Source organism: Chrysemys picta, chromosome 3, assembly GCF_011386835.1.
Source record: "Chrysemys picta bellii isolate R12L10 chromosome 3, ASM1138683v2, whole genome shotgun sequence".
Classification (NCBI taxonomy): domain Eukaryota; kingdom Metazoa; phylum Chordata; order Testudines; family Emydidae; genus Chrysemys; species Chrysemys picta.
In genome coordinates, this window is record NC_088793.1 from 85,301,788 (window position 1) to 85,323,345 (window position 21,558).

General features: G+C 40.7%; 1 protein-coding gene across 12 annotated transcripts in view; it reads right to left on the minus strand.

Moving 5' to 3' along the window:
• WASF1 (WASP family member 1) overlaps positions 1-21,558 on the minus strand; it is a 205,247-nt gene that overhangs the window by 17,128 nt on the left and 166,561 nt on the right. For all 12 annotated transcript variants that reach the window (XM_065590238.1, XM_065590239.1, XM_005287629.5 and 9 more), the window contains one exon: positions 16,982-17,116. In XM_065590238.1, the coding sequence (XP_065446310.1) occupies positions 16,982-17,116 (135 nt within the window). The remainder of the gene's footprint in view (positions 1-16,981; positions 17,117-21,558) is intronic.

Sequence of the window (21,558 nt, forward strand, 5' to 3'; positions counted from 1 at the left end):
ACTGTTAATAGAATACCATTTCTTTAAATATTTTTGGATGTTTTCTACATTTTCAAATATATTTGTTTCGATTACAACACCGAATACAAAGTGCTCACTTTATATTTTTGATTACACGTATTTGCACTGTAAAAAAAATATAAATAGTATTTTTCAATTCACCTAATACAAGCACCGTAATGCAACCTCTTTATTATGAAAGTTGAACCTATAAATGTAGAATTACCTACAAAAAACCTGCACTCAAAAATAAAACAACATAAAATTTTAGACCCTGCAAGTCCACACAGTCCTACTTGTTCAGCGAATCACTCAGACAAACAAGTTTGTTTACATTTGCAGAAGATAATGCTGCCCACTTCTTGTTTACAATGTCACCTGAAAGTGAGAACAGGCGTTCTCATGGCACTGTTGTAGCCGGCCTCGCAAGATTTTTATGTGCCAGATCCGCTAAAGATTCATGTGTCCCTTCCTGCTTCAATCACCATTCCAGAAGACATGCGTCCATGCTGATGACAGGTTCTGCTCAATAACAATCCAAAGCGGCGTGGACCGACACATGTTCATTTTCATTATCTGAATCAGATGCCAACAGCAGAAAGTTGACTTTTTTTTTTTTTTTTTTTGGTGGTTTGGGTTCTGTAGTTTCTGCATTGGAGTGTTGCTTTTTTAAGACTTCTGAAAGCAAGCTCCACACCTCGTCCCTCTCAGCTTTTGGATGGCACTTCAGATTCTTAAACCTTGGGTTGAGTGCTGTAGCTATCTTTAGTAATCTCACATTGGTACCTTCTTCGTGTTTTGTCAAATTTGCAGTGAAAGTGTTCTTAAAATTAACATGTGCTGGGTCATCATCCGAGACTGCTATAACATGAAATATATGGCAGAATGTGGGTGAAACAGAGCAGGGGACATACAATTCTGCCCCAAGGAGTTCAGTCAGAAATGTAATTAACGCTTATTTTTTTTAACGAGCATCATCAGCATGGAAGTATGTCCTCTGGAATGGTGGCCGAAGCATGAAGGGGTATATGAATGTTTAGCATATCTGGCATGTAAATACCTTGCAATGCTGGCTATGAAAGTGCCATGCAAATGCCTGTTCTCACTTTCAGGTGACAGTGTAAATAAGAAGCGGCAGCATTATCTCCCTTAAATGTAAACAAACTTGTTTGTCTTAGCGATTGGCTGAACAAAAAGTAGGACTGAGTGGACTTGTAGGCTCTGAAGTTTTACACTGTTTTGTTTTTGAGTGCAGTCATTTAGCAAAAAGATCTACATTTGTAAGCTGCACTTTCATGACAAAGAGATTGCACTACAGTATTTGTATGAGGTGAATTGAAAAATACTATTTCTTTTGTTTATCATTTCTACAGTGCAAGTATTTGTAAGCAAAAATAATATAGCCTTTGATTTCAATTACAACACAGAATACAATATTTATGAAAATGTAGAAAAATATCCAAAATATTTAATACATTTCAACTGGTATTCTATTGTTTAACAGTGCAATTAAAATGGTGATTAATCGCAATTAATTTTTTTGAATTAATGGCTTGAGTTAATGGCTATTAATCAATGGTCCTAGTATTAGCATATAAAAGCCAATCTACTTGAGGCACTGTCTGCTGCCTTACTTCCTTCCCATCGCAGCAATTGAAAACAGTATTACTGGAACAGCTGGTAGTTCCACTGTATAATCACAAGAGGGCAGAAGGCAGGACTTTCCCCACAAAGGGCCTGCAACTTCGGAATGCTCTCCTCGCTTGCCAAATCAATGACATTCTTTGCAAGGCTAAAGATGGTTTTTGTTCACTTTGTCTTTTGAGGTTTTATTTATGGTGTTTTGCAGGGGCTTCTCCCCTCCACCCCCACTCCTGTCTTAGGATCTATTTAGCTATGGGATTTTTTATCCCTGTGAAAACCTTGTCTAGTTAGGTGCTCAGAAGCCTTTTCAAGACTTCATAAATAATACAATTACTAACAGAAAATCCCAGCTAGATGGAAGTAAAGCAATTGACAATGACATCAATGGTAATCTTGAATTCCATGAGCAATGGAGAATTGAGTTTTAGAGAGGATTCCCATTTTTGCAGACACAATTTTGCATTCAACCATGTGCGCGCATATATATATATTTTACCTGCCATGAATTGCAAGTAATTTGCTTGCTAAAAACTGCACTTAAACAGAGGCTGGGGCTAACTTGATCTAAAATTAGGCCTTGAATTATTTCATAAAATTAACTGTTCTGCTTTCAAAGTTCTGTTGAAGATATGTACAACTGTCCGTGTTCAGTGCTGCACAGCACTCCCTTAAAGTCTTAAATGCCATGCAGGAGTTTAGTTTGAAACACATTCTAATAAAAAAAATAGTAAAAATCTGTTTGAACATGTACCCTCAGACAGTAGTGAAGGGGTTAATTTGGAACATTTTTGGTCAAATAAAACACATACAAAATGTTTCTTTGCTTTTGATATCTGACCTTCATAAAAGTAGCACATCTCCTAAAACATTGCCAAATTGAGACATGCACTGTTCTATATCCTTTCTTTTCTATCAATTGTCTTGTTAAGTCTTTAGAATGAATGACCTTGTCTTCTACCTTTCCAGGCCTAAAATGTCCAAATCATCAGTCTCCCTCTTCTAGATATAGACCTCTCCTCCCCACTTAGTACAGCAACTACACAAGCCTCACAAAAGGGGAAGATCACTCCCCAGGGCAATTAGTTCACAAAGCTCAACAGATTATCTTTCCTCTAAACTTAAGAAGTTATCTGATCTGAGGGCTATTTATACATTGTGGAATTCAAAACTGCTACTAGCATTTCCTTCTTTAACATTCTTTGATCCTGTCATGAAAAAGCAGCCTTTTGGTTCAAAACATTTGACCACATTATGATGACATCATTAAAGGAAATGGAAGGTCACAAAGCAAAGAATATGTAGAAATAGAATACTGTGAAATAATTAGCCTTTGAAAGTCATAACAAGCCTTGCTACACTGCAAATACAAATAATCCAATATCCAAAATGTTTCGTGGATACATTTCTCATGAAGCACAAACTCACTATATGTGGAAATCCCAGTTGTCGTATACAAACAATGAGACCTTATATATGCTGTTTATTCAACATTTAAATGTCTCTCATTTTACATTAAATGTACTTGCTCATTTGAGGATCTGTATTAACACAGTAAGTCAAGCTTGTCCTTTCTAACTCTATTACTAGGATTCTGTGAAAAGACCCACTACATCAGCTAATCTTGCTCCCTGCCAATACAGAGTTTCCAAGTAATTTAAAATAGCTCATCTTTTTGACAGGCATTACCAACATATTGTATGCGAGGTTCTGAAAGAGAGATCCTTGTCCATTTATCTTTTCAACTCAAGGAAAAAAATAGAAAAAGCAAGTATTTAAATAGTGGTACTGCACCATATGGTAATTGGGTTTTGTTTGAAGCTGCCTTATGAATGAAATAAAAACCTATCAGTACTATAAATTGGTAATAATATTTTACCACCTGGTAAGCTGCTGCGTAGATTTCACTCCCCTTAGTATCATTAAAGTATGACCTGCAATTTAGAGCAACGAATGAGCTATGTAGCATATCAGCGTGCTGACAGAAACTAGCTATTCTGATAGAAATTACATTTCAAAGAAATATTAAATCTTGTATTTTATAGCTCACTTTAAAAGAAATCTGTTAGGCACTAGCGTTTTTACAGTCTTTCCAATGTACAGCTAATGAAAAGATTCTACACCAAAAACATTCCAGAAAAGAGGCTATTCACTTGGAACTGGCAAATATGTCTGCAGATCTACAGTTCTGTGAACTCTTACCTCAATATTGCACTCCCAGCACCATTTAAAACCATGAGTTCTTGAGCGTCACAAGCATGATCCCTTGTGGATCTGAATGTTTTGTGAGAATTTTATATAAAGAGTCCATGGACCCAAATGCCCTCAGTTCCCTTCCTCTATTTAAAATCCTGTCCAAAGACTTGGGAGAAGCAGGGAATGAAGGTGGATATTTAGAAAACTCTAATTACCAGTAAGTAACCACCTTTTCTTTATTAAAAATTTTCTCTCCAGAAATGAGCATCTGCCTCAGCTCCCATGAGAGAGTAATCGTTGCGATCTGAGCTCCATGTAGGAGTTTTACAGATTTCAGAAAAGGTGATATTCTTTAAGCATCCTTAGAAGCCACCTTACATTTAGTAGAGTGACCCCTCTGCCACCAGATTTCTTGTCTGATCATAGTAGTCCTGATAGTTGCTAAACAGAAATTACTTTCCCCTAGACTTGTCCCCGAAGACAATGAGCAACCTCAAATTTTCTAACAGGCTTTGTTTTAATGAAAATAATAGCTCATATGCTCTTTGGACATTAACTTACATGTGGAAATTAAGTTACATAAATTGAAGAGGCTTTGAGAAGACCTGGGAGGTTAATGTACTGATTGAGACAGAGTTAAGAAACCACCTTAAATTCAGGATGTAGGTGTAGAACTATGTCCTGTGAAACACTGAATAGCACTTTTAGGGAATGCCCTTCTCACCCAGGCATTTCAGGCAGCAAATGTGTTGGTTGGGTCATCACAAATACTTTGACAAGAAAATGCACCACTCAAAACCTGACATTTTGTCCAGATCCCCCTTTTTATAGATAGAAAACCAACTGTAAAGAAGCGCAGATCTCTCACTAAATTAACTATCTTTATCAAATGGTGGGTGGGTTTTCCTAATTTAAAACTGATTAGCTACTAAACCATTAATAAATTGCATCAAAGAGCAGGGCGACTGGATGAAATGCACTAAGGATGGTTGGGGACATGACCCTCACCCCCCCAGTGTCTGGCTCTGTGTGAGAGACGTGTTTTACCGCTTTAAGCAGTTTTAGGATTTGCAGCACATAGGAATGTGTGCTCAAAATAAGTGGGGATTCACAGATGCAATCTTTGATGGAGAAATGATTGCATTCTGCAATTCTAGCTCTAATGTATTGTTCTTTACTTAGGTTTGGTCCCAAAATTCTGTCTGCATTAATTATGCTCTGATCATATTGTAATCAGTGCTTAATTTGTGCCAGGACTTGGCAGGGCCCAGGCACCTCTAGGCTTGGCAGTTCATGGCCCTGGCACCTCTGGGCTTGCTGTGTCAATTATGAAAGTAAAAAAAATTGCTTGAGCTCTAGCGCCTAACTGCTTCACCCTGGCACCTCTTTCATTACAAATTAAGCACTGATTGTAATTATGCATTTTAGCATACTGTATGTGGAGGTCAGGCCCCAACTACCTTGTATTCTTTGTTTTGAAACTCACTAAATCATCATTCACAATTCACCTACTCCCATTTTGTGACCCCAAAGACAATAAATGGGACTGGTTCTATAGCTCCCAGAAAGAGACAGTGGACCTCTTGTTTTAAGTGTTTCTCTTGAGATGGATCCCAGAAGAGGGACAAAGAGCAGGGGTCAGATGGAGGAATAGAATGGAAGTGGACAGAATGGCTCTCTTTTATGATTTCCAGTATCCACTTGTCTGAAGTAAGGTACTCCCAGGCAGGTAGGTAGCAAGAGAGTGGGTCTCCAAAGGAGGGGTAGTCATACAACTGGCGATCCAGTGGAGTGGAATACTTGATGCTGCCAATGAAGGCATGGGCTGGTCCACACTAACCCCCCAGTTCGAACTAAGATATGCAATTTCAGCTACGTGAATAATGTAGCTGAAGTAGAAGTACCTTAGTTCAAACTACAAGGTACTTACCGCAAGTCCACGTGCGGCAGGCAGGCTCCCCCGTCGACTGTGCGTACTCCTCTCGCAGAGCAGGAGTACCGGCGTCGATGGTAAGCACTTCCGGGATCGATTTATCGCATCTAGATAAGACACGATAAATCGATCCCAGAAGATCGATTGCTTACCGCCGAACCCAGAGGTAAGTATAGACGTACCCATCAGAAGTGTCTCTTAAGAGAGAACGGTTGATTGGGTAGAAGTAGGGGTGGGAGTCCCTCGTTTCTGAGGTCTAGCCTTTCTCCTGAAGGATCCTGGGGCTTAGGGAAAGTGTGCTGATGGTAGTGGAAAAGTCTCAATTTCTGAGCAGTTTGAGATTAACTAAACTGGCTTCTCATTACAGGCACGTAAATCCCCAGTGATCGGAACGCTGTCCTGGAGTCCTTGAGTATGTGGAGAAAGGAGTCTGTATGCTTGGGAAAGAGCTTAGGTCCTTCAAACAGAAGGTCTACCATCATGTTTTGAACTTCTCTTGGAAGTCCTAAGGATTGGATCCAGGATGCTCTTCTCATGACTATCATCATGGCCATAGACCTGGAAGATGTATGAGTGGCATCTAAGGCAGCTTGCAGAGAGGTTTTCGCTATGAACAGTCCTTCAGTGATGATAGATTGGAATTGATTTTTCAGGTCTTGTGGCAAATGCTCAGTAAAATGTGTAAACTCAAAGTGTGTATTGAAATCATATTTTGTCATCAAGGCCTAGCATTTGGCAATGTGAAATTGGAGAGTGGCTGATGAAAAGTTCTTCCTTCCTATCAAGTCCAGCCGTTTAGATTCCTTATCCGATGGAGAGGCCCTAGATCATGTTTGACTGTTTCTCATTGGTAGCCTCCACCATAAAGGAATTGGGGTTAAGGTGGGAGAAGATGTACTCCATTCCTTTGTGTGGTATGCAGTATTTTTTTTATCTGCCCATATGAACCATGATTGTAGTGGTCTGGCAGCAATAGGTGTCCTCATTGGGGAAGAATGGTGAGGGGAGACTATCCCTTCAACCTCCTCATCTTCATCACTCAAAAACTATGATGGCATGGGAGATAGTTGGTGTGGTACTGCTGGCCCCGGTGAGACATCAGTGCCTAGGAGAGGAGACTCTGGGGTTAGGGAGACCAACAAATCCTTATGGTCTGGAAAATGGCATGGTGCCAAAAGCAACGGTGCTGCAGGGCCAGGTGCAGATTGCACCGGTGGTGTGGTGTGCTGAGTCGGTGCTGATGTCGCTTGTGTCAGTGCTGTAGCGCTAGCAGCATTAGTCTGTGGCGTGGAAATAGGAATGGTTGCCGGTGCCATCTCCTTTGGAGGTACCAACGGTGCCGTAGTGGAGACAGACAGCTTAAAGCCATTAGCCTCGGCAACGGAGTGGTGAGTGCCAGTGGCCACCGCCACATGGACAGTGCCGGAGGTGCCTGGAGCGTCATAGGTGCTGAGCCACGGTGAGGCATCAATGAGAGCAACGGTTGAGAAGGAACTGAGGAGTCCGGGTCATATGCATGCTAGTTGAAGTGCCAACGGTGTGCGAGGCAGGCACCGTGCATGCGTGACCTATACAGGCACTGCTGCAAAACTCTCTGAGCAAAAGCACCTTCACCTGGAGTGGAATACTCACAAGAACATCTCTCTCGAAGAACCTGTTCTTTCTAATGTCCCACCCCTTTTCCAGGTGCCACTCCTTGTCTTACAATAAACAAAACTCTAGCTTCCAGTTTCTGTTTACTTTCCCAAGACCAGTTTTTCATCCCAGCTGCTGCTCCCTCAAATTCTCACCACAATTGCCTCGCCTCATAGCTGCCAACCATTCTAGGTTTCCCCTGCCAATGCCACTGTTGTCGCCTACAGCAAAAGCTTCTACCCCCACCTCTTGTGGTATTAAGGCTATATAACAGTGGTGGGCAACCTGCCGCACGTGGCCCGTCTGGGTAATCCGCGGGCAGGCCGCAAGACAGTTTGTTTACATTAACCGTTTGCAGGCATGGCCACCCACAGCTCCTAGTGGCTCACCGTTCCCGGCCAATGAGACCTGCGGGAAGCAGCGGCCAGCACGTCCCTGCAGCCCATGCTGCTTTCTGCAGCTCCCATTGGCCGGGAATGGCGAACTGTGGCCACTGGGAGCTGCGGGCAGCCGTGCCTGCAAACGGTCAATGTAAACAAACTGTCTTGGGGCCCGCCAGCGGATTACCCTGACTGGCTGCATGCGGCCCGCAGGTTGCTCACCACTGCAGATAACATTTCTCAGCTATTAATCTTTCCCAGGTCGTAACTAAATTACGTGGCAAAGTGACGTTTCTAGAACACTAAAAACCTACAGGTACACTTAAACATTAAAAAGAGATGTTTGTATTGAATTAAAAATTAAACTAATGACTTTTATTCATATTAATTCAATAACATTAGTTTTTGAATTTTTCCACTTATTTCTCTGCTGCCATGGAATTTTCCATTTAGCACAGGTGTGCTGCAAAAGTCAAAGACCTTATGTACCATGTTTGGCTTCCAATTTGTTAAAATTAAAAACACCATTATAAGGCATTCTTTTCTATTAAAATAGCAAAATAGACAGATCAGCTCTTAGCTTATACATTTTCCTTCTTCCAGGACACCACATTTTCTTTTTTTTGTAGGGAGCGATATACAACTGTTATTTGTTAATGACTTGTTACACTTGGTATCAGTACTGCACTGTATATCAGTATCTCAAGAGAGAGGCATGAAATCTAGGATGATTATTCTTAACAAAAGCACTGTAAAATTTCCACCTACACAGATTTTAAATTATTTATCTGTACTAGCACTTCAAGATTAATGGCACTAAGAAATTCATTGAACTATGGGTAAAACTGACAAGTTTTCTTTACAAAAGCAACAATATGAATGATCACGTATTCTTTACTGTATAGTTTGGACACAATTACTTTCACAAATAACCACTAACAGCTAACTCACTAGTATTTCAATTATTATAGGATGTACGTGAAACACACACCTTCAACCTGCTCAGAAATCAATGCATGTTAAATAAGGAAATTAAATAAAACATGGCTGCAGAGAAACCACATCTCCAGTGCAATGGCTTTAAATTCTTTTTACTACAAGAAGGAATTTTATACCTTATCATGCTACATTTATATTCTAAAAATAAATTATTAAAAGAAAGGATTTCAGAGAATTCATTTGGTATTTCTTCAGTTAACTTATGATAATACTTACAGCACTGATTTCTCATGAAATAATTTCATATCTGGCGTGTAATACCATGCTAGTCACAGCCAAAACAGGCTGAATGCTTCTATTATTTTTCACTGAAGAATTAATTTTATTAACACATGCCTATTATCATGTATAAAGAAACATATTAATTCTACATATTCATTCCACTTAATTGAAAACAAGCAATTATTCCTCTATGTACAAAAATAGCATCACTGGTATGGGGAGAACAAAGTTTCAGAGTAGCAGCCGTGTTAGTCTGTATCTGCAAAAAGAACAGGAGTACTTGTGGCACATTAGAGACTAACAAATTTATTAGAGCATAAGCTTTCATGGACTACAGCCCACTTCTTCGGATGCATATAGAGTGGAATAAATATTGAGGAGATATATATACACACACATACAGAGAGCATGAACAGGTGGGAGTTGTCTTACCAACTCTGAGAGGCCAATTAAGTAAGAGAAAAAAAACTTTGTCCTCACCCACAACTATTTCACATTTGGGGACAATATATACCTTCAAGTCAGCGGCACTGCAATGGGTACCCGCATGGCCCCACAGTATGCCAACATTTTTATGGTTGACTTAGAACAACGCTTCCTTAGCTCTTGTCCCCTAACGCCCCTACTCTACTTGCGCTACATTGATGACATCTTCATCATCTGGACCCATGGAAAAGAAGCCCTTGAGGAATTCCACCATGATTTCAATAATTTCCATCCCACCATCAACCTCAGCCTAGATCAATCCACACAAGCGGTCCATTTCCTGGACACTACTGTGCTAATAAGCGATGGTCACATAAATACAACCCTATACCGGAAACCTACTGACCGCTACACTTACCTACATGCCTCCAGCTTCCATCCAGGACACACCACACAATCCATTGTCTACAGCCAAGCTTTAAGATATAACCGCATTTGCTCCAATCCCTCAGATAGAGACAAGCACCTACAAGATCTCTATCAAGCATTCTTAAAACTACAATACCCACCTGCTGAAGTGAAAAAACCACTGACAGGGCCAGACGAGTACCCAGAAGTCACCTCCTACAAGACAGGCCCAACAAAGAAAATAACAGAACACCACTAGCTGTCACTTTGAGCCCCCAACTAAAACCTCTCCAGCGCATCATCAGAGATCTACAACCTATCCTGAAAGATGATCCTTTACTCTCACAGATCTTGGGAGAAAGACCTGTCCTCGCTTACAGACAACCCCCCAACCTAAAGCAAATACTCACCAGCAACCACACATCACTGAACAAAACCACTGACCCAGGAACCTATCCTTGTAACAAAGCCCGATGCCAACTCTGTCCACATATTTATTCAAGTGACATCATCATAGGACCTAATCACATCAGCCATACCATCAGGGGCTCATTCACCTGCACATCTACCAATATGATATATGCCATCATGTGCCAGCAATGCCCCTCTGCCATGTACATTGGCCAAACCAGACAGTCTCTACGCAAAAGAATTAATGGACACAAATCTGACATCAGGAATCATAATACTCAAAAACCAGTGGGAGAACACTTTAACCTGTCTGGCCATTCAATGACAGACCTGCGGGTGGCTATCTTACAACAGAAAAACTTCAAAAACAGACTCCAACGAGAGACTGCTGAGCTGGAATTGATATGCAAACTAGACACAATCAACTCAGGATTGAATAAGGACTTGGAATGGCTGAGCCATTACAAACATTGAATCTATCTCCCCTTGTAAGTATTCTCACACTTCTTATCAAACTGTCTGTACTGGGCTATCTTGATTATCACTTCAAAAGTTTTTTTTCTCTTAATTGGCCTCTCAGAGTTGGTAAGACAACTCCCACCTGTTCATGCTCTCTGTATGTGTGTGTATATATATCTCCTCAGTATTTATTCCACTCTATATGCATCCGAAGAAGTGGGCTGTAGTCCACGAAAGTTTATGCTCAAATAAATTTGTTAGTCTCTAAGGTGCCACAAGTACTCCTGTTCTTTTTGCAAAGTAATATAGAAGTCCTTGTGATGAGAAGAAAATGATGGGAAGATACCTTATATTTAAAACATACGGACTCTCCCTCTCTAAGCTACAATTTTTCAGATGTTATGGATTCATTCATTTGAAACAGAGTATTTCAGTGTTGGAAACCATTTTGATTTCCTTTATACAGTACATTAATCAAATACATAAGGCAGAAATAATTCAAATGATAGCTCTGATAACATTAAAACCCATTTCTGATTGTTTGATTTCAATGTCTGATCACTGATTTTGTGAAATTAATAACTTCTTACAAACTTAGCAAATTTGATTGAAACAAAATCAAGTTTTTAAAGTAATTGATGCAGTATTCTGATTCGTTTTATGAAATCTATGTATGAATGCCTGTCACAACACCATGTAATTTTTGTTCTTTCCTCTCCTCATTTTTTCTTGTAGAAAGTCAGTAATTCTCTATGTTTTTTGTTTCACCCCTGAGGTAAAATGCTTCCTGGAGCTCCTGGTGGAACTATATATTTCTAGGCTTCAGAGTAGTGCGTAGCAAACACAATCCAGTCACTCTCCTGATTTGATTTTTCTTCTTTTGCATTAGAAGATTTTATTCATACAAAATTATGAGGGAAATTCAAAGTCCTTTCAAACCTTCAGTTTCTTCTGTCAACCCTAAATCAACGTTCATGTCAGGTATTTGTATCTTGCCCAAATGTACTTCATTCTCGCTGTTCATTTATGCTGTGAGCCCCTAAAAGTGAATTTTTTCTTCTTTTCTCTGTTGCTGTATGGACACATAGGAGTACATTTTAAAAGATCGCTCTGCTATTGTCTGCTGAAAGAGAACACCCCAGTGACATATCAGAAGAGAATCACCTGATGTGTATCCTGGTTTAGATGACCCCCTTGCCATACAAGTTAAGGCTAACAGAAGGGAAGTGAAGTTTTCACAGAGCTTCTGTAAATCACTCAGTTCTGTATGGTAAAAATTTCTAATGGAAGAAAAAAAAAACTGATATAAAGCCTCTCCTAGGTCCAAGGTGCATAGGGGCAGTGCTGTCACTACAATGCACTTTCAGAGGGTGCAGCATGTGCTCTGCTACACAGCTGGTCAGAGGGTGGGACCACAGTAACGCTTCCTTCCTAATGGTTTTGGAGTGGCTAGCACCTCTAAATAAATGCATTCTTTGCAATCAATTGAGCATAAGGACTGATATTTGCTTGAATCTCGCATGGGGGTTTAAGGCAGGAGGCTCTACCCTTACACTCCTGTAACTTACCAAACTAATTTGCCAAACTTTTTTAGATTTTATTACTTAAATCATAAGCCATTTTCCTCCATTAAAAACCTCGATATTATTTTAGCCCAGATGAGAGCAAGAACTGTTTGTAAGTGAAGCCTTAAAATTCAAAGCCAGAGAAGCCTGGTAAAAATGAATGGTTTCCCCCATCTCTCATTTTGGGGAGAGATGTACTGTAGGGTCCCCCATTTCTTCACTTCATTCCCCTGTCAAAGAATTCACATTGGGCAAGCCTGTTCTTCTAAGCAAGGAGTGTTGGATATAGCTCCTTCAAGGAACTTGTTAAATGACAATCCTGGATCAGTAAGACAGGCTTACTTAGGAAGACAAGAAGTACCCCAACCTTTCCTGTAAAGTAATGCCAGGCATTGCTAGCCCAGAGAATGAGGAACCAATACTGAGTTGCCACTTGGGTCATGCTGTATGACCATGAAATTGTACAGTCCACACCATCTTCCAGATCATTAATAAAGATATTAAACAAAACCGGCCCCAGGACCGACCCTTGGGGCACTCCGCTTGAAAACGGCTGCCAACTAGACATGGAGCCATTGATCACTACCCGTTGAGCCCGACGATCTAGCCAGCTTTCTATCCATTTGTAGTGCATTTGGGGCTAAATATTATTTTAACAATCTCTCTCCTGATTCTCTGGCAGCAAACATCCAATAGTGCCTAGTATGTAAGTAAGCCTACAACTGAACTTGTCAAAGGTCATTTGTGTGAGAAAGTATGAATACCCATCTCACTACTCTGTAATAGCCTCAGAATCTTAACTCCATCAAGCAAAATGGGCCCTATGTATTTTTCTGAAATTTGAATGTTTACCACATCTGCACAGAAATAATTTCCCCAAATACTTAAATTTTAAACAAATAACTAAATTGCCAAGGGTAAACATGAAAATGACATACCCCCACCATCACATTTGTTATAAGATTACAGTTGTTCACTAAGAAATCTTTTATTATCCAATCATTGTAAGCATAGTCCTTTACTTGAAAAAGGGGAGGTGTGTTTGATTTTACTCTCAGTTGTCAAGAGACTTGGAGAATGTGAGGCAAATCATGAGTTTGTGGAAAATCAGCAGTAATTCTGTGACAGTTGCTTTTAAAAATCTGTTCTAAAACAAATACCAAACATGTCAGAGTCAACAACTCACCCTTCCTGGGTTTAGTTTTTATTAACACTGAAATTAAAAATATAAAATTCAATTCAGTCCTTCACACTGGGTTTGGCTGCTCCTAGGATTCCTACCTTAGGACTGCTCGGCCTTCCCCCTAGATCAGTGGTTCTCAAACTTTTGTACTGGTGACCCCTTTCACACAGCAAGCCTCTGTGTGCGACCCCCCTCATGTAAATTAAAAACACTTTTTAATATATTTAACACCATTATAAATGCTGGAGGCAAAGCGGAGTTTGGGGTGGAAGCTGACGGCTTGCGACCACCCCATGTAATAACCTCGTGACCCCCTGACGGGTCCTGACCCCCAGTTTGAGAACCCCTGCCCTAGATCCTCCCTCTAAGGTTACTCCCACCTTCCCTATATCCAGGTCAGTTACAAGTCACCTGTCTAGAATCAGGAGAGCACACTTAACATTCCACAGAAGACTAAACACCTGCTAATAGGGTGGGCTATTTCAAGCAAACAATCTATAAAGCCGAAGAACTTGATAATTTCCACAAGACTAAGTTCCACAGTATGAGCCTGGTATGCCTGTTAGGTTTTGGAAATCTGGTGCATTTTTACCTAATTTTATAAAACAGACCAAGCAAACGTTCAGGGTATGTCTACACTACCCGCCGAATCGGCGGGCAGCGATCGATCCAGGGGAGGGGGTCGATTTATCACGTCTAGTCTAGACGCAATAAATTAATCCCCGAGCACTCTCCCATCGACTCCTGTACTCCACCGCCGCAAGAGGCGCAGGCAGAATTGACGGGGGAGTGGCAGCAGTTGACTCACCACGGTGAAGACACCACAGTAAGTTGATCTAAGTACGTCTACTTCAGCTACATTATTCACATAGCTGAAGTTATGTAACTTAGATCGATCCCCCCTCAGTGTAGACCAGGCCTCAGACTCTGTTGTTTTACAATGAGCCAAATGACTGAGCAGACTGTCCAATCTATCAATTTTAGCAACTGCTTGTCCCACAAAGAGAATCTTGATCACAAGCTGTCTCAGCTTAATGGTATGATCCATCAGTGATGCAGCTATCTCAAAAGAAACGTGTTTTTCATTTCTAAACAGAATAGCTATAACATTATTCACCAGAACTGAAAAAAGCACCACAATAAGAATGCAAAGTTTCCTTCTACTCATTCTAGTCTTGGAAAGTAAAGTTATATTAACTCCACAGTTCCTATAGGATGCAACATGAATCCTCACTCTAGTGTAGTTGACATTTTCTATCCCCAATGAATGGAGCTTTAACCGCAACTAACCATCCAGAACTGGAACATCTTTTTATTGAAAACTGGAATCTCAATCTCTGTCTGAGATTATATTCCAAAAAGTGGAGTGGTCTGATTTGGGATTCTTAGATATTTTATGTCTGTTTCTGTCTACAAACAATAGCTTCCCTACTTAGGTTTTCAGGAAATGTGGAAATTACGCTAAGTCTGTATGGTACAAGGTTTGTGATATCTTGCTCATCTGGGGTGCAGTTGACCCCAGGCTGAGGGCTGACACAATGCCTATATACCACTTAAGTTGTACATAAATACTACCTGCTAGTCCTCTGCCTAAGTCACCCTCCTAATGATGTTTTTTGAACTACTTGTTTTCTCAGGGCTCAACATTATTTCTAAAGGAAAGAATCTCAGCAGGTGTAAATCAGTATACTTCACTGAAGTTAACGGAGATACAGTGATTTACACCAGCTGAGGATCTGGTCAATGAGCCCCTGTAATAAATCATTGACATTCTAACTGATCCAATTTTCACTAGTTTTCATACTAATAAAGTAATGCTGTGGGCTCCTCCTAAACGCCTTCCCTAGCTAGTTCTGAAACTGTACGTTGAATCAGTCAATCACCCAAATAATATTTTACATGTTCTTATACTCATTCTGGTAACAATTCTTTAAGCAAATCATTTATGCCTTATTTTTGACAGTTGCACCTTAGGTCAAACTGTGTTCCAGAGAAACATGTCTAAAACATTGCTTCTCCATTTTTTTCAAGTCGTCAGCTCTCTTATAACTCATTTACTTCTCCACTGCATCTATACTACCAAAACTTCATATCTTCACTAATGGTAAAATGGTGGATTCTGTCTAAGTATAGACAGGAAACAGGTGTTTTAACCATGTTGCTTAACTGTACAGGAGATCCATAACAGAAACAGTCACAGAACCCACATCCTTTTATTCCATGTAGGGTTAATGACTTAGTGGTGAAACAGCCTTGTCTACACTGCAGCTTCCACTGCTGCTATCATACATAGAGAATTATAACTGAAGCCTGCTACAGTAGACAAAGCTGTGGAGAAAAGGAAATTACTTACCTGTCGTTCTTGTTCTTTGAAAGAAGCGATTATGACAGATTTATATTCACCCATCTTTCTCTAAAACAGAGTTATGGCCTTAGCTGTTAGATTTTTGTGTGTGGTCAAAAAGAAACTGGAATTGGAAACTATAGCATTCTTTGTACCTTCACAGGTTACATGATCTGCCCTCTTCAAAAGGTTCCATTATTTTGGCTTGTTAGACAGATTCCAAATCTCATGACTAAGTCTTCAAACCCAACAGTATGGAAAAGCAGAGGATTTCAATCTCAGGATAGTCATCCAGAACCTTTCCTGAATACTAAATTCACTTAGGCAAAAATAAATAAATCCTAAAGAAATATGGATCAAAGATTTATTTTTTAGCAAAATATAACAAAGATTTAACAATTATAAGGTACTTTAATAAATATGCATGAAGGAAGGGGAGAAAAGGGTGAAGGGGGACAGGAAAAGACAGGGAGAGTGCTGATTGGTCAATTTTTCACAATCTCGAAAAAGACAAACAACCAAAAAGATGGGGGAAGAGGTGGCAAAGGCTAATCCTTGATTTTCTGATGTCAAAGTTCCACAGCTAAATGATGAGTTGTTCACTGAAGATCAGTAGATGATGGACAGTATGGATGAGAGAAGGATGAGAGGGGAGAGCTGAACACCATTATGCCTGTCCTGGGACAGATGTGTGAAACAATCTTTGACAAACAGGGCTACCGTTCAAACTTCACCATGAGCCCAAAGTTGTACACATTTTAATAAAGAATGACAATGTGTCAATTACTGAAAACTTTACTCACACAAGTGCTTATAAATCTCACTGATGAAGGTAAACACTGAGTACAGATTTACTCCCAGAATTTGACTTAATTAATAAAAACAAAAATATAATAAATAGTAATGCGATGTCACACTCCTCTATCACCTTCCATCTAAGTCAATTGACGCTGTAGGTGTTCAGCACTCTGGTATGAACATTTTGGGCTGAATGACTTGCTCAAGGTCACATAGGAAGTCTGTTGTAGAACTAAGAGGAGAACCTATGCCTCCCATTCTCAGTCCTGTGCCTTAACCCCAAAATCATCATCCTTTCCATTTTGCATATCAATTTATTTGCAGCACAAAAGAAATACTCTTCAATGTAAGAATCACAGTCATGTGTGGAAGTAAACTTACATTCTTCTTCCTTTGGGTCAAGTTGTGTAACACTGACAGATAAACGGTCCACACGTTCTTGTAAGGAGTTAACCCTGAAGGAAAAACTGTGTGCTTCATTGAAAAGCTCACCAAATATATCTTCAGCATATTTACCTGCAACAGAAAAAGTTGGAAAAATCAGAATTCAAGAATGGCACAAGCGATCCAAAATGAATGCTTTTTTAAAAGACTGTCTTTTGAATTACTGTTATGTTAAAAAGATTATTTTTAACAGTTGACAGCATAGGCGCTGACTCCGTGGGTGCTCTGGGGCTGGAGCACCCACGAGGAAAAATTAGTGGGTCCTTAGCACCCACCAGCAGCTCCCCACCCCCTCATCCCAGCTCACCTCCGCCTCCCTCCCCATGGCACAGAGCATGCCCACTTTCTCCTCCTGGCTCCCAGTACTTGCGCTGTGAAACAGCTGATTCGCGTGGCAAGCACAGGGAGGGAGGAGGAACATGGCGCGCTCGGGGAAGAGGCGGGGCCGGGGCAGGGATTTGGGGAAGGGGTCCAATAGGGGCAGGGAGGGTGCAGAGTTGGGGCGGGGACTTTGGGAAAGGAGTTGGAATGGGGGTGGGGTGGGAGCGGGGAAAGGGTGGAGTTGGGATGAGGCCAGGGGGGCGCAAGCACTCACCGGCACTGGGGAAAGTTGGCGCCTATAGGGCTGACAGGTGTTAAAGGTGCCAATCTTAACAAAAACTTGTAATTACTGAGTTCATTAAGAATGTTAGATGAAAGAAATAGAGAAGTAAAAGGGATTTTATTTGGCTGACAATGCATTTACTAAAAATAAAATTAATATATCCAATACACTAATGAACAGCTCCTCAGCTGGTGTAAACTGAGGTGGCTACAGTGACATCTGTGCTCAGCTAGGATGATGTATACTATACTATAACTAGATTAAGTAATCTTTTCAAGTGTAATTAAAAAATACTAAGGTAAACTTGTCAGTTATATGATCTGACAGGTTTTCATAAACAGAAACCCAGGTATTTAGTTTCAGTATAATTTGAATCAGATTATTCATAGATACAATTAAAAAATAATTATTTTGCTGCTTTGAGTGCTCAGTATTGTAGAAACTGACTAACACGCACTGAGTCCTTCCATGGACTTCAGGAGTCAGTGGACCTTTCCCTAATAACGCAACATATAGCCAGGTATCATGTAGAACAGGGGTCAGCAACCCTTCAGAAGTGGTGTGCCGAGTCTTCATTTATTTACTCTAATTTAAGGTTTTGCATGCCAGTAATACATTTTAACATTTTTAGAAGGTCTCTTTCTATAAGTCTATAATATATAACTAAACTATTGTTGTATGTAAAGTAAATAAGGTTTTTAAAATGTTTAAGAAGCTTCATTTAAAATTAAATTAAAATGCAGAGCCCCCCAGACCAGTGGCCAGGACCCGAGCAGTGTGAGTGCCACTGAAAATCAGCTTGCGTGCCGCCTTCAGCACACGTGCCATAGGTTGCCTACCCCAATGTAGAAAGATACAATACAAAATTCTCCATGTAGTTCTGCTACTCTTCCTCCATCCTAACCTGCAACACCTTTTACATCTTAAGCCTGTCCTGAGCAGAGTCTGCCAATATTACTACAAATACACCAGACTTGGGGCCACGTTTTCTGAAGACCACAACCTGGACTTGTGTGCATGTATTTCATGTGAAAAGTTTGTTCTTTTAAGATGCCTTTACAAGCATGTCATATAGACTTCTAATTACCCGATTTTTGTAGAATCAGCGAAATGTAGGACTGACAGGAACCTTGATAGGTCATCTAATCCAGTCCCCTACACTGAGGCTCAACTAAGTATTACCTAGACCATTTGTGAGAGGTGTTTAATCTACTCTGTTCTTATAAATCTTTAATGACAGAGATTCCACAACCTCCCCAGGTAATTTGTTCCAGTGCTTAACTACCCTGACAATTAGGAAGTTTTTCATAATATCTAACCTACATCTCCCTTGCAGCAATTTAAGCCCCTTTTTACTTCTTGTCCTATCCACAGTGGTTAAGGAGAACAATTTACCACCCTACTCTTTATAACAACCTTTTATGTATTTGAAGACTTATGTCCCCCTCAATCCGCTCTTCTCCAGACTAAACAAAACAAGTTTTTTTTAATCTTTCCTCGTAGATCATGTTTTCTAGACCCATAATCATTTTTGTTGCTCTCCTTTGGACCTTCTTTAATTTGTCCATGTTTCTCAAAGCATTGCACCCAGAACTGGACACAATACTCCAGTTGATGTCTTATCAGTGCTGACTAGAGTGGAAGAATTACTTCTCTTATCTTGCTTACAACATTCCTGCTAATGCATCCCAGAATGATGTTCGCTTTTTTACAACAGTATTAATTGCTGACTCATTTAATTTGTGATCCGCTATAACCCCCAGATCTTTGTCTTCAGTACTCCTTCCTAGTTAGTCATTTCCCATTTTGTTATTTGTGAAATCGATTGTTCCTTCCTAAGTGTAGTACTTCACATTTGTCCTTAGTGAATTTCATCCTATTTACTTCAGACCATTTCCAGTTAGTCAAGATCATTTTGAATTCTAAGGCTGTGCTCCAAAGTGCTTGCAACCCCTCCCAGTTTGGTATCATCTGCAAAGTTTATAAAAGTGTACTTTCTATGCTATTAACAAAATAATTTATGAAGATATTGAATAGGACCTGACTCCAAACCGATCCCTGTGGGACCACACTCAATATACCCTTCCCAGCTTGATTGTGAACCACTGATAACTATTCTTGGAGTACACTTTTCCAACCAGTTGTGCACTCATTTTCTAGTATAGCGTAGTTCATCTGGAGAAGCAAGAAGTTCAGTGGAGAAGCAAATGGCGATAGCTCCATGGACGCTTGCAACGCCAGACTGCTACCGGTCAGTGGAGCATCAATTTGGAGTGGGTAAATCTACCGTGAGATTTGTTGTGATTCAAGTTTGCAGGGCCATCAAAAGACTTCCGCTAAGAAGGGTAGTGACTCTGGGCAATGTGCAGGACATAGTGGATGGTTTTGCCGTGATGGGGTTCCCTAACTGCAGTGGGGAGATAGACGGAACACATATCCCTATCTTGGCACCAGACCACCTTGCAAAACAGTACATAAACCAAAAGGGGTACTTCTCAATGGTGTTGCGAGCGCTGGTGGATCACAGGGACCATTTTACCAACACCAACGTGGGATGGTTGGGAAAGGTGCAGGCATCTTTAGGAACACAGGTCTTTTCAAAAAGCTGTAAGCATGGACTTTCTTTCCAGACTGCAAAATAACCATTGGTGATGTTGAAATGCCAGTCGTGATCCTGGGAGACCCAGCTTATCTAAGGTATAAGATATTACTCAACAAAAGAACCTACTCAGCAAAAAGAGACTTTACTAATTTATTTGATTCCCTCTAATCATTGCTAAATCTTTATTCTTAAACTGTAGGTGATGAGTAATTCCATTGTAGTGACTAGGAGTTATTCATATCCTGCACGCAGAGAACTGGGTTCCTAGTGGTGAACAAATGGTTACTAACCTTCCGTAACTGTTGTTCTCCAAAATGTGTAATCTAGGACCAAACATTGAGGAAGCGGGAAAGGTAGTTTACAAACATGGGCAGATGGAAACCACAGAAGCAATAGTCCTAGCAGCTGAGTCTGCCGCATCCAGTGCAGTCTGTAGTGAAGTTCTTGCTACAGATTTCCCCTCATCAACTAAAGAGAACTCCTGTCTAGCAACCTCCAGCAACACATCCCTAAACTTTAACATGGAGTCCCAAACATTACAATCATAATGTCCCAAAGAGTTAGTTGGTTGGCAATTCCGATTTGCAATCCCTTAGTAGAATAAAGTAGAATTCTAGGTTCTTTTGCATCGTTTGATTTGGGAATTGCTGCCTGTTGTCCCTGTCGTTCCCATTCATTGGCTGCTGGCACCACCAGAGAGTTTGGAGTTTGTTGCAGAACTGTGGGTCTCACCAATGATACTGGCACCCCTTTGTCTGCTGGTACCAAGAGCGCAATCTCCTGCACTCCCAGGGATACTGGTACTGATAGGCTCAAAACATCTCTCACTGCCGCAAACATCTCCAGTGTGGTCCGTAACGAGATGATCCCAGAATGCTGAGGTACTATAGATGTAGAAGATGCCCCCTCAGGCCTCCGACTTGATGGTACTTTCCTGGGTGCAAGAGTCAATGGTATCAGTTTCTGTGCTACCAATAAAGAGGAGTGCTTGGGTTTCGGTTGCACTCTACTTATCCCCATGCTTAGACGATGACCTCCCTCTCTCAGTGTTGCCGGCGACCTTCCTCTCTCGGTAGTCAGTTTAGAAGTCTGATGCCACTTCTTAGGCACTGGGGAGGGCAAATGGTGCCAGGCACATTCCTAACTGATGTCGAAGTACTCAGTGCTGAGTCTGAGTGGCTGGGCTGTGATGGAGGTCTCAGGGCCTCCTCCATAAGCAAAAACTTTAGGCTGGCTTCTCTGTTTTAGGCATAGAGTGAGGCATAGAATTTGAAAATTTGGCAACAATCCTGAATATGAGCTTCCCCA